General features: G+C 38.0%; 1 protein-coding gene across 1 annotated transcript in view; it reads right to left on the bottom strand.

Annotated features, from left to right (window-relative positions):
- Positions 1-592: 592 nt before the first annotated feature.
- The window catches only part of cntnap5b (contactin associated protein family member 5b), a gene marked incomplete at both ends in the record, with an annotated part of 108618 nt that continues 90679 nt past the window's right edge, over positions 593-18531 (bottom strand). The window contains 9 exons of the mRNA XM_079807090.1: positions 593-795; positions 1174-1245; positions 2891-3094; positions 3297-3384; positions 6803-6936; positions 7329-7553; positions 11407-11646; positions 11851-12069; positions 14165-14335. Of these exons, the coding sequence (XP_079663216.1) occupies positions 593-795; positions 1174-1245; positions 2891-3094; positions 3297-3384; positions 6803-6936; positions 7329-7553; positions 11407-11646; positions 11851-12069; positions 14165-14335 (1556 nt within the window). The remainder of the gene's footprint in view (positions 796-1173; positions 1246-2890; positions 3095-3296; positions 3385-6802; positions 6937-7328; positions 7554-11406; positions 11647-11850; positions 12070-14164; positions 14336-18531) is intronic.

The following is an 18531-nucleotide window of genomic DNA, read 5'->3' as shown; positions in this document are numbered from 1 at the left end:
GCATCACTACATTGTGCTCGCCCGTGGCTGAACAAGACCATTCGTGCTGGATTAGTACAGCACCAGAGCCGTTTGATTGGTCACGGTCCACAGAATGGAGATCGTTGAGTGTTTGTTTGTCTGCCAGAGTGATTCGCATGTGTGCACACACAAATGATTCTGTAATCTCTTTGTTGTCTGGTTAAATAATTAGCCCTGAAAGCAAAAGAGTCGCTTCAAACGTTTGATTCTCCATCCTCTGCGAAGGGCTGAAGGCCATGTTTGGGTACGGCTTCAGAGCTTTGAAGCCACCTGATCTTCTAACTTGGGAACATTTTGTCTAAAACTGCAGCAAAGAACCACCGATACGAACCCGGTCTGTTTAAAATCCGCCACGCTGCTCGCGTACCACTATAACTCAACGTATCTGTGTTGTGAACTTTCTGTTCCCTGAATCCTGGATGCTAAAGGACAGTGGTTGGGAGGGTGAAGGGCACTGGCTGTGTCCACAAGGTTCAGCTGACTTCCTGTCCCCAATCCCTGTCCACTGAGTTGGCGCACAACACAGGGTCACAGCGACTCAGCGGGGGTCACGAGTTTCGTAAGCCACAGGTCAGATGAAGTACTCTTTCCTGCTGTCTCTCATGGCACTGTGTAGGTCCAACTCGGCCCGATATCGGAGTTCTGGCCTGGGCTGGTGATCTTTCTCCTTGACGGTGGCCAGCTGCCGGGTACGTTCGTGTCGATGGCGGTACAGGAAACGGGTCATCACGGCCACGGCGCAGAGGGTAATGAGCACCACTGCTGCTATCAAACCTACGAGAGACAGAAGAAGCAAGTGAACCTTGTTCTGATGCAATCGCAAACAATTAACAGTCACATTTTCCGTTACTCTGTTATTCCACAGGCAAAATTCAGTCATTAAAATAGGAATGTACGATTCAGGGTTTTAGCATGAGGGTAAAAAAGTTTCCCATACAGATATTGCCTGTGTTCAAGTTAGTTATCTGAAATTGCCATGCAGACTAACAGAAAGTTGCTTGGTTTAAAAATGACTTCTCTGCAATATTGACAACGGACTGCACCTTTAGTGTACAACTTTTGTTTACACGATATCATTCTGTGGATATTCCTAAAAGGTTTGATTTCACAGCAAATTTGCTTTTAAAAATGGAGCAGGAAAGCAGTCCATACCTCCAATTACCGCAGAATCATTTTGGGTAGCGTTCGTACGTTTCTTCCCTCTACTTCCCGTATCTGCGTGATCTGTGAATAAACCGAATAAGTGATATGGAAATTACATTACAATGTCCCTTCAATTCGAACACTGACTTTATACCAACCTGACAATATTGGCTGGTATATGTTGGTTTGACTGGTTGTGGTTTAACGCCATGTCAGCTTCCTTGGCTATTTTCATGGCAAGTAAAAATACTATAAAAGAGCCTATATATGAAAGCTTGTTTCCACCACGGAATTAAAAAACAGAAAAAGTAAAAGATAATTGCAACATTTTGTTTATATCTTACAATTCTGACAATTTTTTGCAAGTGCGAGTTTATATCTTATAATTTTGCAATTGCGAGAAAAAAAATGAGAATTGTATGTTGAAATTAGAAGTTTATATCTCACAATTCTGACTTTATTTTTCGCAATTGCAAGTTTATCTCACAATTCTCTTTTTCTTTTTTGCAAAAAATTTTCTCGCAATTGCGAGTTTACATCTTACAATTCTGACTGTTTTTTTGCAATTGCGAGTTTATATCTTACAAATCTGACTTTATTTCTCTCAAGTGCACGTTAATATCTCACAATTCTCTTTTTCTTTTTTGCTAAATTTTTTCTCGCAAGTGTGAGTTTACATCTTACAATTCTGACTGTTTTTTGCGATTGCGAGTTTATATCTCACAATTCTGACTTTATTTCTCTCAATTTCGAGTTAATATCTCACAATTATTTTTTCTTTTTTGCAAATTTTTTTCTTGAAATTGCAAGTTTATATCTCACAATTCTGACTTTATTTCTTGAAATTACAAGTTTATATCTCACAATTCTGACTTTATTTCTTGCAATTGCAAGTTTATATCTCACAATTCTGACTTTATTTCTCGCAAGTGCGAGTTAATATTTCACAATTCTGACTATTTCTTGCAATTGCAAGTTTATATCTCACGATTCTGGCTTTATTTCTAGCAATTGTGAGTTTATATCTTACAATTCAAATTTTTTCGCACAATTGCAAGTTTATGTCTCACAATTCTGTCTTTTTTCTCGCAATTGTGTGTTTATATCCCGTAATTCTGACTTTAAATATCCTTGCAAGTGCGAGTTTATACCTCACAATTCTTTATTTCTCACAATTGCGAGTTCATATCCCACAATTCTGACTTCTTTTCTCACATTTGTGAGATATAAACTTGCAATTGCAATAAAGTTCGATTCTGATGAAAAAAAGTCAGCTCACAATTCTGACATTTTCTTACAATATACAAGTTTATATCACGCAATTCTGAGATGACTAATTGCGAGAATTAAGTCAGAGATAAAAAGTTTTCAGTGGCGGAAAAAAGCTTCCATACCTAAATAAGGCTTTGTTTTAAATGGATTCAGGGTTGACAGTTAAACATTTCTGCGAAAGTATTTGCTGAGTAAGAGAACTTAAGTCTGCACCAATTAAAAGATGCTTAAAATACACAGCAATGGATATTACATTTCATATAACTGTGATTATAAATGTGATATAAATGTGAATCTGGAATTTCCTATTCAACATTGTCTACATATGATCTGATCCTACAATTATTATAAATAAAGATGTGACTGAATTTCTCACAGTTTTATTGTTCATACCCTGATCTCGTACATTTTTCCATTTGTTGTAAACATAAGATACTATGGCAGCTTTACCAACCTGACAAAGATCTGGACGAAGACTTATCCGCCAGCTCTCCGCAATTTGACTCAACCAGGTTACCAAGAACGTTGACCAACGAGCTACCTCGATTCAATATGGCCGCCTTGAGGGGAGCCAAATGGTTGAACTGAACTGAAGATAGGCAGCCGATAAAACCTTTCGATCCTGCCTGAAGAACTTCCTCGTCTACACCAGCTCGACCTGAGAAAGACAATGAGACAATACCTCAAATGTGATTGGTGGACAGGAGGTTCTTTGATATTTGCCCAAGCAAAAATAGTGCTAAGCAAAAGATTCTTGCCCATCAAACTATCTCAAGGTGGCTTGGTGTGGTGAATTAGTCAGTTAAGCAGTAGCTTGCACACCCACAGCTTTAATCTTGGACTTTAATTAAACCGCCTACCTGTGACTTTCCCCAATGTCAAAGACCTTATCGTGATCAACTCTTTGTCCGTGGACAGGCTGTATTTCAGATTGGTATCTTTATCAATCTAAAAAGGAGAAGGATACAGAGAGAAAACCACAGAAAGAGAGATGTGATGTGACATTCATAAGATTCCACAAATACTTAGATATTTTCATGGTGTGAGAAAATTCATCGAGTATTAATCTGCAACACTGTGTTAAGAATACTGATAACATCCTTGAATTGAAGCGCTGCTCATAAAGTCTATGCTACCGGGGCGGATACAAAATTTAAATGCATCATCAGCCATGTACATCAAGGGTACTTTATTTAACTCAGACTAAAAACAAATCTGATCTGAATCAAGTGAGAGGAATTTGATTAATGATGCTACAACTCTCTCAAAGCAATATCGGGACTCAATCATGAAAAACGAGTGGAACACAATTTCATGATAAATTGTGTAAAACCATTCATAGGAAAATTGATGCTTAAAGGGATCATGAACTGAGAAAACAAATTTTCCTTGAGCTTTTGACATTTAAGAGGTCATCATACTATAAGAATATCCTGCAGAAGAAAATCCACCCCTACTTCATCATTGCAAGTTGGCCCCGCCCACTGGCGTGATAGTGAGATGACAAGGACAGACGAGCGATACAGGTTTACTGGACTAAAAATAACAATACCTTCCAAAGGATCCTAATACTAGGAATGTGTTTATTTTATTTTCAACAATGCGAATGTCTCAGTTAAGCATTATTTATTTGTATTCGGTATATTTTACTGTGGATTCTTGGGTAAATCAGTCGCAATTTCGGCACAGGCTTTGCAACATATTTTTACAATATGGACTCGACAGTAATGCCACAACATGTAAGTAACTGTGTTCATTCTAATGCTTGATCTGTGATCAGTGATTTCTGATATGTAATGATTCATGTAGTCAGATGTTCTTTGTTTATGTGTCAGTAAATCAAAGCAGTGACTTAACGCTCAACTTTACATTGTTTCTCTTATTAGGATAAAAATGATCTGTTATTTAAACTGTGATTAAATGATATATAGAAAGCGATCAAAGAACATTCCCTTTAAAATTGCTGGAGCTGTCAATCAAACAGTGACTGAGTTCTGGACTCTCGTTCCACATCTTTTTTTTATCATCTCTACACTGGTTACCTATTAAGTTCCGTATCAATTACAAAGTATTGCTACTGACCTATAAAGCCCTAAATGGTTTAGCTCCAGTGTATTTAACGGATCTTTTATCGCCCTACAATCCATCGCGCTCTTTAAGATCACTAAACTCGAGGCTTCTGGTCATTCCTAGGATATCTAAGTCCACTAAAGGAGGGAGGGCATTTTCACATTTAGCTCCTAAACTCTGGAATAGTCTTCCTGATATTGTTCGAGGTTCAGACTCGCTGTCCCAGTTTAAAACTAGATTAAAGACGCATCTCTTTAGCCAAGCATTCACATTATAAATACGTTTTCTACTACAGTTAAATCGCACCAACAGCATTAATATTCTGAACAGCAGCTTTGCTAATTATTTCCCATCTGCTTTTCTGTTGTTATCTCGGGACACTAGTCCCGAGGTAACTAGTTCGTCAGCTCCAGTTTGTATCCAGCCTCTCATGGAGACTTCAGATGCCCCTGTGATGAGACGACTCGACGCCTGTGAAGAGACGACTCGACGCCTGTGAAGAGACGACTCAACGCCAGCGTTGTTATGGCCTAAAATAATACATGATTGATTAACTTATCCTAACATTTTTCTTTAACATTCTCTTTCTAACATTTTTCAATGTACATTTATGAAATGCACTTTCTGTGAAGCTGCTTTGAAACAATTTGTATTGTGAAAAGCGCTATACAAATAAATTTGAATTGAATTGAATCTAATACTTGTTTGCTATTTCATATGCAAAGATGTCAGCCAATCACAGCAGTGGGCGTTTACACTGAAGTCTCACAGCAGACACGCCCCTTCAAACAGAACGCTCAAATCAGGGTAGGAAAAATCCCTTTTATTTCTAAATTATGACATTTTTTGATGTAAAAATCATACTAACATTATAAGCGCACCACAGGAAACATTAAAAACAAAGCAGTTCATGACCCCTTTAAATCAAATTTGTGTAATGTATTTCGTAAAACTATTCATGCATAATTCTAATATGTATTTTCTAAAAAACATTTTTATGTAAATTGTTGCACAGTGTAACACCTTTATTCGAGTTATATTCGAAAAAATTATTTACATAAATGTGAACAAGACATTTACATTTCTGTGCAAAACGTTCGTAAATAGACCATATATAGTCGCAAAATATTAATTGCAAGAAATTATTTGTAAAACCATTTATATGTAATTTGTCACACACATTTAAATGACAATTTTTTTATAAAATTAATCTTACGTAAATTGTTGCATTACTGCAGTTCAAATCTTTAATTTAATTTGTGCAATTTGTTGGTAAAACCATACTTGCATACATTTTTGTATGATTGCAACGCAATTAGTGTGAAATTTGTGTGAAAATGTTTAAGAAAAACATTTTTATGCACAATATCTTGGTTTTGTTCAATGAATGATTCAGAAAGAAATTTGCTGCTCATATTTCATGAATGACGACCAATGATTTAATAATATAATGTTAACCCCCTCGAGTCGGCGGTCACGCCGGCGCCATCGACTCACTTTTTTTCTTATCAGTGCCAAAGAGACTCAAATAACCGTCGTTTTTTATCATTCAGGCAAGTGTTATACATCATTATAATCTGTTAAGTTTCAATTTTTTTGTGTATAGTCACAATAAAAACAAAATGTTTAGCTTTTTGCAAATGAAAGAAAACAAACATGATGCGCGATCTGCAGCCTCTCAGTCAAAGACATTCATTCAGAAAGTCTTCAGAAAAGGAACTCTAGCTTAGTGAATACTTGTCTCAAAAACATGAGACATATGTCTAAAGAAACATTGAAATGTCAGGTTTTAAACAATGTAAACCAAATCGAAAACAAATATGCTGTGTTTATGTAATCTGTTTGAAAAGAGAGTGATGTCAGTCACCCGCGAGCCACTTCATTATCCGCTAATGCGGCCACGCCCACGGAGCGCGCGCTCTTTCAGATTCAAATACTGACGATCCAGAGTCAACGCCCACACATCAGCGCATACAAACACATCCATCTGGTGAAGTGCTGTAACGTTACTTCAGCTACATCGTTTTGAGACGCGTTGAGCAATAATCCTGGAATAATAAACCTCATAAAAAGCTGTTCATTTCTTAAAGCAACGGATTCAGGGCTGATTGTAAGGTAGGCTTTATTCTGTGAAGTTTATTCTGTTAGCATCTGTAAATATTCAACGCAAAAAGACCGTTTAACATAACTGTGCTGATATTCATTGTACAAGTTAGTAGGTGCCAGAGAACATCTACTACGGCCCCAATTTCCTATAAAATTGATTTTGCTTGTTTGAAATATAGGCACGACTCACCTGGACGTACATGTCCCTTCCCTCTCTATGGATCTGGACTCTGTGGAGCTCTCCGTTAGCCAAATTAAGAGACGTTGGCGTAAAGATGTCAGGCTCTTTCTCTCTCTTCAGCCGATACCAAATCTGCAAACTCCCTGTGGGACGCCAATGAAATGCAGGCAATTTGAGACATAAGTGAGACAGAATCAAGACAGCACAACACAGTTTGAATGGCTCATTTCCTTCCCCACTGATGAGGGTAATTGCTAGCTTGACCGCTGTTTTGAAATATGAGAAACACAGAAAAAGATGCTCCTCTCCAATCATCGCCATCACCATCATTGTAAGAATCATTTAGAGACAGTTTGAAGGTAATCAAAAAACAGTTCTGATTGGCTGATACAACACTGTGATTTGGCAGGACAAAAACCTCCGTAGAGAATTTCATATACATCTATATATCATGTACATTACACTGTACAATATACATTAAAGTAACGACAATATTATGGTAATAGACAATTTTAAAGTAATATCATGTTAGTACCGTTGTGAGCCAGAATGATGGCCATGTACTGTTGATGATAGGTGTTGACTGTCAGAAGCATGGCGGGCGTTTGAGTCGTGAGGAAACTGAAAGTGATGCTCTCTCGGGAATTGCTGCTTTGGGCGAAGATAGCCGAGGACTGACGGCTGAGGTTGCGCATCACGGAAAACGGTTCCTGGAAGGTGTAGGTCACCGAAGACCCGCTTTCAAAGGACATGGAGACTTCTGGAAAGAAAGAGAACACAAACGTGTGAAAATGTTGGCGCAAACGCTTGTGGCCAGATCCTAGACGATGATTGGCCGTGTTTTTGTTTCCTTATCAGCATATTAACATGCTGTCGAACTCCAAGGACACAATGCTGAATGGACAGAGTGGAAAATACAAAGGAAATGAATCATTTAACTCAAAATGAATGCAAAATTATGCTTGGACTGCAACCGACCCCTAGGCATCTCACGGTGTTCATTTACTCATAATATTATCAGAATAGAAACACCATCCCTCTAGAGTCCAATAAGGAAAATGCAAAGCCAAGAAAGTCTCATTCACGGAGCGTTGAATGGCTCAGCTGTCTAGCATATCAGAGGATCAAATGTGATAAAGGCTGTATTGACAGCAGAGAGGTTTAGCATTGAGCGTGATGGGCAGGGAGGGCCCGCTGGGATTGGTCAGGTTGCAGCCCTTTGAGCGAAATTCATCCAAACAACTGCGGTTCACGGTCATGGACACAAGCCATATCAGGACAGTGAGACAGACAGAGTATAGCAGAACTGCACTGAATATCTCATGTTTTATCCTGCTCAGCTTTGATCAGGTGCAATCTGTGGGCACTGCACTGTCTTCAGAAATCAAGGTTATCAAGCTCTTAAACGTCCTCCTTCTGGAACGCCCTTTGATTCGCCGTAGAGAAGTGAGGAGGATGCCGATGTTAAAACAAACTGTTCCCTTGAACAGAAAAAACATCTAGATTGTGAGTCAAAAATAACTGCAGATCGATATTTTGGTCAGTATTTGGCCATTTTAGTTAAAAATATCTTTTTTTCAGGAATCAGTACTGTTTTAAAATTCTGCTTGAGATCTAATTAGAGATTTTATAGTGTATATATATATATATATATATATATATATATATATATATATATATATATATATATATATATATATATATATATATATATATATATATATATATATTAGTATGATGTCGACCATTGGGCAACCTGCTTTTTAGACATTGCAACCGGTATTAGAAATTGAAAAACCTGTATCGTTTGACTACCAGTCAAAAAAAGAAAAGAAAAGTAAAACCATGACCAAACCAGGTTTGATGCTAATTTTAGCCACCGCCAGCATTTTTACAAAGCTTTCATAGCCCCCGGAATAAACAGAGCCTCTGCTTTTAAACAACAACAACACGTTTTGTTCTAGCTTCATGCATTCTTATTTGAATCAACACTTGTAAATGGGTAAGTTTGAGTATGGGTAAAGCAACATTTTGGGAAAAAGAAAAAAAGCGGAGAAAATAAATGTGTTTTTGTCAAAGATCGGATTCAGAACGATGATCAAAACATAGATGGAGTAGATCCGTCCATCAACACCCCCAAAGCTTGCACAGTCCAATGTCTCATCCTGGGTCGACATCTGTACTCTTTCAGAAGATGCATAACAGCACCCTCTACTGTATAACAGTGAAAGCACGAAAGAGCTGCGTCAAAAATTACGGAGAATTCTGTCAATGGCAGGGAAGTGTTGCGTCCTAAATTACGGAAAATTCTGTCATTGGCAGGGAAGCATTACATCATAAATTACGGAAAATTATGACAATGGCGGGGAAGCGTTGCATCATAAATTACGGAAAATTCTGTCAATGGCGGGGAAGCATTACATCATAAATTACGGAAAATTCTGTCAATGGCAGGGAAGTGTTACATCATAAATTACGGAAAATTCTGTCAATGGCGGGGAAGCATTACATCATAAATTACGGAAAATTCCATCAATGGCAGGGAAGCGTTGCGTCATAAATTACGGAAAATTCCGTCATTGGCAGGGAAGCAATACATCATAAATTACGGAAAATTCTGTCAATGGCAGGGAAGCGTTACATCATAAATTACGGAAAATTCTGTCAATGGCGGGGAAGCGTTAATTCATAAATTACGGAAAATTCTGTCAATGGCAGGGAAGCGTTACATCATAAATTACGGAAAATTCTGTCAATGGCAGGGAAGTGTTACATCATAAATTACGGAAAATTCTGTCAATGGCGGGGAAGCATTACATCATAAATTATGGAAAATTCCATCAATGGCAGGGAAGCGTTACATCATAAATTACGGAAAATTCTGTCATTGACAGGGAAGCATTATAGCATAAATTACGAAAAATTCCGTCAATGGCGGGGAAGCATTACATCATAAATTACGGAAAATTCCATCAATGGCAGGGAAGCGTTGCGTCATAAATTACGGAAAATTCCGTCATTGGCAGGGAAGCAATACATCATAAATTACGGAAAATTCTGTCAATGGCAGGGAAGCGTTACATCATAAATTACGGAAAATTCTGTCAATGGCGGGGAAGCGTTAATTCATAAATTACGGAAAATTCTGTCAATGGCAGGGAAGCGTTACATCATAAATTACGGAAAATTCTGTCAATGGCGGGGAAGCATTACATCATAAATTACGGAAAATTCTGTCAATGGCAGGGAAGTGTTACATCATAAATTACGGAAAATTCTGTCAATGGCGGGGAAGCATTACATCATAAATTATGGAAAATTCCATCAATGGCAGGGAAGCGTTACATCATAAATTACGGAAAATTCTGTCATTGACAGGGAAGCATTATAGCATAAATTACGAAAAATTCCGTCAATGGCGGGGAAGCATTACATCATAAATTACGGAAAATTTTGTCAATGGTGGGGAAGCGTTACATCATAAATTACGGAAAATTCCGTCAATGGCGGAGAAGCATTACATCATAAATTACGGAAAATTCTGTCAATGGCGGGGAAGCATTACATCATAAATTACGGAAAATTCTGTCAATGGCAGGGAAGTGTTACATCATAAATTACGGAAAATTCTGTCAATGGCGGGGAAGCATTACATCATAAATTACGGAAAATTCCATCAATGGCAGGGAAGCGTTACATCATAAATTACGGAAAATTCTGTCAATGGCAGGGAAGCGTTACATCATAAATTACGGAAAATTCTGTCAATGGCGGGGAAGCATTACATCATAAATTACGGAAAATTCCGTCAATGGCGGGGAAGCGTTACATCATAAATTACGGAAAATTCTGTCAATGGCGGGGAAGCGTTACATCATAAATTACGGAAAATTCTGTCAATGGCGGGGAAGGATTACATCATAAAATACGGAAAATTCTGTCATTGACAGGGAAGCATTACATCATAAATTACGGAAAATTCTGTCAATGGCGGGGAAGCATTACATTATAAAATACGGAAAATTCTGTCATTGGCAGGGAAGCGGTGCGTCATAAATTACGGAAAATTCCATCATTGACAGGAAAGCATTACATCATAAATTACGGAAAATTCTGTCAATGGCAGGGAAGCGTTACATCATAAATTACGGAAAATTCTGTCAATGGCAGGGAAGCGTTACATCATAAAATACGGAAAATTCTGTCAATGGCAGGGAAGCGTTACATCATAAAATACGGAAAATTCTGTCATTTACAGGGAAGCGTTACATCATAAATTACGGAAAATTCTGTCATTGACAGGGAAGCGTTACATTATAAAATACGGAAAATTCTGTCATTGGCAGGGAAGCATTACATTATAAAATACGGAAAATTCTGTCATTGGCAGGGAAGCGGTGCGTCATAAATTACGGAAAATTACGTCAATGGCAGGGAAGCATTACATCATAAATTACAGAAAATTCCATCAATGGCGGGGAAGCGCTGCGTCATAAATTACGGAAAATTCCGTCACAGAGAGTGAACAATGCACATCAAGACAGGAATGTTATTTCACTATTTAAGGTACGTATTGGTAGAATTGGTAAATTTTTTAGACAAAAATAGCGCACCTTTCTTGCAGCTGGGTCCTCCGTAGGCAGAGTGTGTGCAGTCACAAACATATCCGCTGCTTTTCTCGATACATTTCCCCCTGTTGTGACACAAGCTGTTTTGGCTGCTGCAGTGACCCGGGCAGCCCGAACTGACCCCGGGGGTCATTTTAGCCCGTTCTTCAAGGTCAAGCGTCATGCCGTTAATATTTAATGACCTGATGCACCCTAGAAATCCTCTCTGCCGTGATGCCGTGCCTCCTGTGGATTACAGACAATTTTTATTTTTAATTTTAAGTCATGTAATGCATATGCAAAAAATACATTCAAAATGAATAATTGCAAGTAAATTAACATTCCGATAATTTGCATTTAAATCCTATTAACAACATCTGTGTCGAGGTACAGGGATATTATTCTCTTACACCCTGCTGGCACAGAGCTGTCACTCATGGCTGTGCCTACCAATAAACAGCTGGCTGTTGAGCTGAAGGTGGGTGTGGCCTTCGGATGGAGCCTCCAGGAAGCGCAAGGGCAGCTGGTCCACCTGCAGCGACGCCTCCTTCACGCTCCTCTCCGCTCGTACGTAATGCCACTGCTTGTCATTCAGTGGCACGTGACACTTTACCGTCAGAACCACCGGACCGTTGCCCACGTCAAACGTGAAGGTCACGACAGAAGGCGCTGCGGACATCGGTTTAGGGCGAGAAGAAAAGACACATATCACTTCACAATGCTAACAGGAATTTGTGGAAATAATTTATTAGCTACTGATTAATTTCCAGGTAATTTAATATTCATATTTATATTTTATATTTAATCTAGCAAAAAATGATGTTAGAGTTTGATTCCTTTTGTGAATGACTGGAATTTAATAACTCATTTCAAATATTATGTATTTTTTTAAAGGTAAATATTGCTGTTTATTACTTTATTAAGTAATAAAAATGTGTGAATCATTCGCTTAGTAAATACAAAATATATATCATTTATATTTTATATAATATAAACACACACATACAATATTATTTAAATAATATTATTAATTAGTAAATAATGGCAATTTAAGTCAAAATTATGACATAAATAATGTCTTATGTACAAAAATAAGTAACTATTTTATTTAAATTAAACTATAAAATATAAAGGACTAAAAAATATAATATCACATTTAATATTAAAAAGATTTATATACATTTAAATACATTACATTATTTTTAAATACATTAAATATTATTATTTATATCATTAATATTATTATTATATATTATTATGTAATTTAAATATTTTTTTAATTCAATTATAAATAATTAAATGTTTATTAAATATAGACAATTATCAATATATTTGTATATATATATATTTGTATATATATATATATATATATATATATATATATATATATATATATATATATATATATATATATATATATATATATATATATATATATAATAAAAACGTCTATTTATTTTAAATAATAAAATAAGTACATATTTCATATAATATAAAATAAAATATAAAAAATAGGAAATAATAAAATTTGATTAGAATAAGAATTAATTTAATTAGTTAATAAGTTGATTAAATATAGATATACAATATATATTAAATGTGTGTGTGTGTGTGTGTGTGTGTGTGTGTGTGTGTGTGTGTGTGTGTGTGTGTGTGTGTGTGTGTGTGTGTGTGTGTGTGTGTGTGTGTGTGTGTGTGTGTGTGTGTGTGTGTGTGTGTAAGTGAGTGAGTGAGTGAGTGAGTGTGTGAGTGTGTGTGAGTGAGTGAGTGAGTGAGTGTGTGTGAGTGAGTGTGTAAGTGTGTAAGTGAGTTTGTGAGTGTGTGTGTGTGTGTGTGAGTGTGTGTGTGTGTGTGTGTGTGTGTGTGTGTGTGTGTGTTTGTGTGTGTGTGAGAGAGTGTGAGTGTGAGTGTGAGTGTGAGTGAGTGAGTGAGTGTGTGAGTGAGTGAGTGAGTGTGTGAGTGAGTTTGTGTGTGTGTGTGTGTGTGTGTGTGTGTGTGTGTGTGTGTGTGTGTGTGTGTGTGTGTGTGTGTGTGTGTGTGTGTGTGTGTGTGTGTGTGTGTGTAAGACTGAGTGTGTGTGTGAGTGAGTGAGTGAGTGTGTGTGTGTATGTGTGCGTGTGTGTGTGTGTGTGTGTGTGTGTGTGTGTGTGTGTGTGTGTGTGTGTGTGTGTACAGTACAATACAGTACGTTAAAGTAAAGTACATTATTGTCCTTTGAACCACAGAGGAAGTCAAGGTCCAGCGTGACATGCTACACCACCCTGGAAGTTGGGCCGACCGTTTAAATGTGCACGTTTACATTAATGTAACACGCAGGTGATGTATTCTGAAAACTCTTGGTGGAAAAAATACCCTAATACTTACGGGAAAATATATATAAAATAGAAGGAGGCAGGCAATATGAAGAAGATGAACAGCCTCAGTGAACTGTGTACAGTAATTACACAGCTGATGGTTTCAGCGGCTGCAGAACAGCGGCACAGTTCAGTAAAACTGCTCTTTCCACTGAAATTGGCTACGTCCTCTCCACTTTACTGCAAATACTAATGACATGGCCTGAATATGAGCGAGTTTTGCCATTTTATCTCCACATTTGCGTCGCTGAAGCATTAGCTAGATGGGTGATTCTCACCAAACCCGTCAGGGAACATGTTCCGGTCATATTTCACATCCTCCCATTGCTTAGTATGTTCTTAATATATTGATCTTTCGAGCATGTTTAAGTTAATTTTATCACTCCAGCTATCAATATAAAGGGACTCACCGCTGAGCTCCACTCTAATGAAGTCTTTTGTGCCCAGATTTTCCAGGAAGACTCCGGAGGGAGCCGTGGTTTTGAAATAGAGCGAGATGTCGACGCTGAGCTCGGCCTGAAGCGTGGGGAAGTGCAGGTAGGACGACTCCTGGTAGAAGGAGGCGGCGTTCCACAGAAACCCTGAGGTCAGAGGAGATTATAGAGTTTTCATCCAAATACTCTCTTTGCATAAGGAGAGAAACTGTAAATATAATAATATTTGCCTCAAATCAAAAAGCATATGGTGCAGCTCAGATATTTAGCTAAAGAATATCTTCAAGCTAAGGTGTGATAGACAACGAACTGTAAGGGAAGACGAGATTTGACTGTTCATTCATCAGCCGAAAACAGCGTTGACTAAAAGATCGACACTTGGGACTTAAAGGTGCCCTGCCATTACTTTTGTGGTTCTACCATGGACTCTGTAAATTTTTTTTGTGGAAAAAAAAATGCCTTGGTTGCCTTGTTTCAAGCCATTCTAGCGTGGTATAGAAAGCTTGATTTGCGCCAGTTCTCATTAATATCCAACAAGCTAAGCTGCTTGACTCTGATTGGCTAACAGCTAGCCAATGAGAGCCTGGCTATCAGCATCCTTTACCTAAGTATCGTCTGGAATCGTTGCAGAAATGGCTTCTTCAGGTATATTGCCATATATATCAGTCCCTCCAGAAAAACGCGATTATGCGATCGAATTATTTAAAGCAGCACTAGGTAACTTTTCAACCTTTATAATATATTTTCAAACCTCTTGTGATGATACATCGACTTACAATAGGTTGAATGACACGTCTGCCATAGCCTGACGGGGTCTGTATCGTTTAAAATCGTACTTTTAAACTTCGGGTTTCGGGTAGCAACCCGAGAAAAAAAAAGAACTACAAAATTCGACTGCTTTACAGCATATACGTCACTTCCACCACCACCCCCACTTCCTTAAATTCGGACGTGCGAGCCCAACTATCATTTATTTGCCGAATGTTATAGTCATGGCTGAAGCAGCACAGAAAAATAAGAAAGCAAAGGTTTTGTCGGAGGAAAGCAAAAAGAGGAAACGAGAAAGTGATGGGATTAAAGGCAGGACGAGGATCAACATTGGGCAGCGTTTGCTCGTTGGCGTGAGCTGAAGGAGGAGGGGCTACATTCTTGCAAGTAAATACATAAGACGTACAAAATCATATTTTAAGATACCTAACATGTCTGTGATATTTGTTTATTTGTCTTGCCTCAAGCTATAATGCAAATCGATTGTTCAAATTTGCAGATTCATCTATGGTAGCTTGATATTATAATATTGATGATATATAGTTATTACCTTCCACTCAAACATTGAATTGAAGTATCATATAGATTCTGTAAAACGGGAACCAATAGACTAGGCTACTATAGTGACGCTGGCTTGTAAACGTGAGCATTGCGATCATTTGGCGTTTGAAAAAAAATAAAACCCATGAAATTATATTTATACGACATGCTGAAACATATGCCACTGTACCTGGGATGAAGACCTTTCACATGCGATGCAAGCAGAACACCTGCCTGTGAACTCCTGCAGTGTTCAGGGCTATCATGGTTGTCATGTCAATAAATGCACGTGCGATGCATCCCCTGATGTAAGATGACAAGAGTTTACGACAGTAGTAGAGGACAATACTGTTTCCCAACTGTAGGGGGACCCCGAGAGCAAAACCTACCTATATAAAGTGCTGCTTTAATGCATAATCAGCCAAAGTCCGCATATTTATTCGCTGCGTAAATGGCCTATTTCCGTGTGCATGATTTCATAATCCCCGCATTTCAGTTGCAAAAAAGTCATATATATTAGCAGAAAGTTGAAAAATGTTTGTTTACTTCACACAAGAGCCGCCATTTCCCCCTGTTGCCATGGGAACGTTTTGAAGTGACGTAATTACCCGACATGAACGTCATCGAAAAGCTGCAAACCCCGTGGAGAAACCATAGATATCGCTGAAACCATGATGAAGCTCGCACATTCCCATTGGCCAACAAAAATAACAGCAAAAGACCAAAGCAAAGCAGTTTCCCAGTGTGTTGACCGATTTCAAAACACAGCATCATGAAGCTTCGAAGCGTTATGAATCAGTGAGTCGATTCAGCGGTTTGGAGCGTTATGAATCAGTGAGTCGATTCAGCGGTTTGGAGCGTTATGAATCAGTCGATTCAGCGGTTTGGAGTGTTATGAATCAGTGAGTCGAATCAGCGGTTTGAAGCATTATGAATCAGCGAGTCAATTCAGCGGTTTGAAGCATTATGAATCAGTCGATTCAGCGGTTTGGAGTGTTATGAATCAGTGAGTCGATTCAGCGGTTTGGAGTGTTATGAATCAGTGAGTCGATTCAGCGGTTTGAAGCGTTATGAATCAGTGAGTCGATTCAGCGGTTTGAAGCGTTATGAATCAGTGAGTCGATTCAGCGGTTTGGATCGCCAAAGTAACGTGATTTCAGCAGTTTGACACACAATCTGAATCATGAATCGACTCGCTGATTCATAACGCTTCGAAGCTTCATGATGCTGTTTTTTGAAATCGGTCATCACTATATAAGTCGTTAATAATTTTTTTTTCGCACAGAAACTATTCTCGTCGCTTCATAAATTTATTGTAGAACCACTGAATGGACTTTGTATCGACGTCTTTAGTGCCTTTTATGGGTCTTGAGAGTGTAAAGTGCATTGAGCCAATGGAGGCCTTTCGATGGAGCCATCGGATTTACACTAAAATATCTTCATTTGTGTTCCGAAGGTCTTACGGGCGTCCAACGACATGAGGAGAAGTCAGGGGAAGTCATTAATGACAGAATTTTCTTTTTTGGGTGAACTAACCCTTTAAGAGATTGCACTTTCTGCATTGGAAGCACTCAAATGTCTGTTTTGTATAGCTGTATAGCAGTTTTTGCAAGTGCCCACAATTTTATTGCATAAAATTGCATAAATATCCCGCATTTTCCATCGCATTTTTTAAGAAAACCTGCCGCATAATCAAGGATTTTTGCCCGCAACAATCACACAAAAAGCCGCATTTTTCTGGAAGGACTGATACATGATGTTCATCACCTTGCTCTATATGAAAACTGGCATGGAGCTAGACGAATTCTGTGGGCGTGGTCTCAACTGGGCGAGCTCATGAATAGTAATGAGCTCAGGCAACACCACGTCAGACTGACAGAGGAGTTCATTTTCACATTCGCGACACAACACAAACACATATGGACCTAACATATTTTTAAAAATACAAGTTGTGTGTGGCAGGGCACCTTTAAGAATCGCTAACGATTCATAGAAATGAAAATCGATTTAAACCGCCAGCCCTATAGCCTAGAAATCTAGACACACCCTTTTGATTTGCCGCCAGGGTCGTCTAGCAACTCTCCGTTGGCTTGCGAGCTGGAAAAAACAAACTCTGGTCAGGCCAATCACATCATGTATAGAGTCAGTGGGCGGGCTTAACATCTTTCGAATCGGCTTTGGCCACGACTCTGGAAGACTTGAGTTAAGCTTTTCTTTGAGGAAAGAACAAAGAACGGCACTGAAGTCATTCTTAAGAAAGGAAGATGTGTTCGGAGTTTTGCCGACCGGATACGGCGAAAGTTTAATCTATTGACTAGCTTCGCTTCACCTTCTTCGTTGCTCTGGTTGGTTGTAGCGCTACAACCGTTCATCCCGCCCCACGGATTGAGCCCTACCAATGGTGTGTTCCCAGACCCAACATCTTGATGATGTGGGTCTGGCTTGTCAGGTTACCAGCCTTAGTTAATGCACTAACTATAAAAACGCGCAATTAAAAAAGTTTAAGCATGATTAATATATTTAATAAACAATAAACAACTGTCGCTAAAACAGTAGAACATCATGAATTCAATAATTGATTTGATTCCCAGGATATGCACGGGAAAAAACATATAGCTTGAATGCAATGCAAGTCACTTAGGATAAAAATGTCTGCATAAATGTAAATGTAACAAATTCACTTAAAAAGGAACGGAATGTTTTAGCATGCTAAACATTACTAATGAATATTTTAATGCACTGAGAGAAACAATTAAAATATGAACGCAAATGAAAGCATTAACAGGCAAGTTATTATTTTTTAATTATTTTAATTATATTTATGTTTTAATTATATATAAAACATAAATGTAATATATATATATTTTTTAAATAATTATAAAAAAATGAACAATGTATTCTTTCCTAAAAAAACTTAATATGCAACCTAAAAAAAATGCGACAAACAAAATCATAAAACTCAAATAATAAACGATACAGTATGATAAATGTCAATGTATTATTTGAAAATTTTTTTACGACAAATATTGTATTGT

Source organism: Gobio gobio (genome assembly GCF_949357685.1).
Source record: "Gobio gobio genome assembly, chromosome: 24".
NCBI classification, from domain to species: domain Eukaryota; kingdom Metazoa; phylum Chordata; class Actinopteri; order Cypriniformes; family Gobionidae; genus Gobio; species Gobio gobio.
Note: the sequence above shows the minus strand (reverse complement) of the source record. Positions and strands in the feature narration are given on the sequence as shown.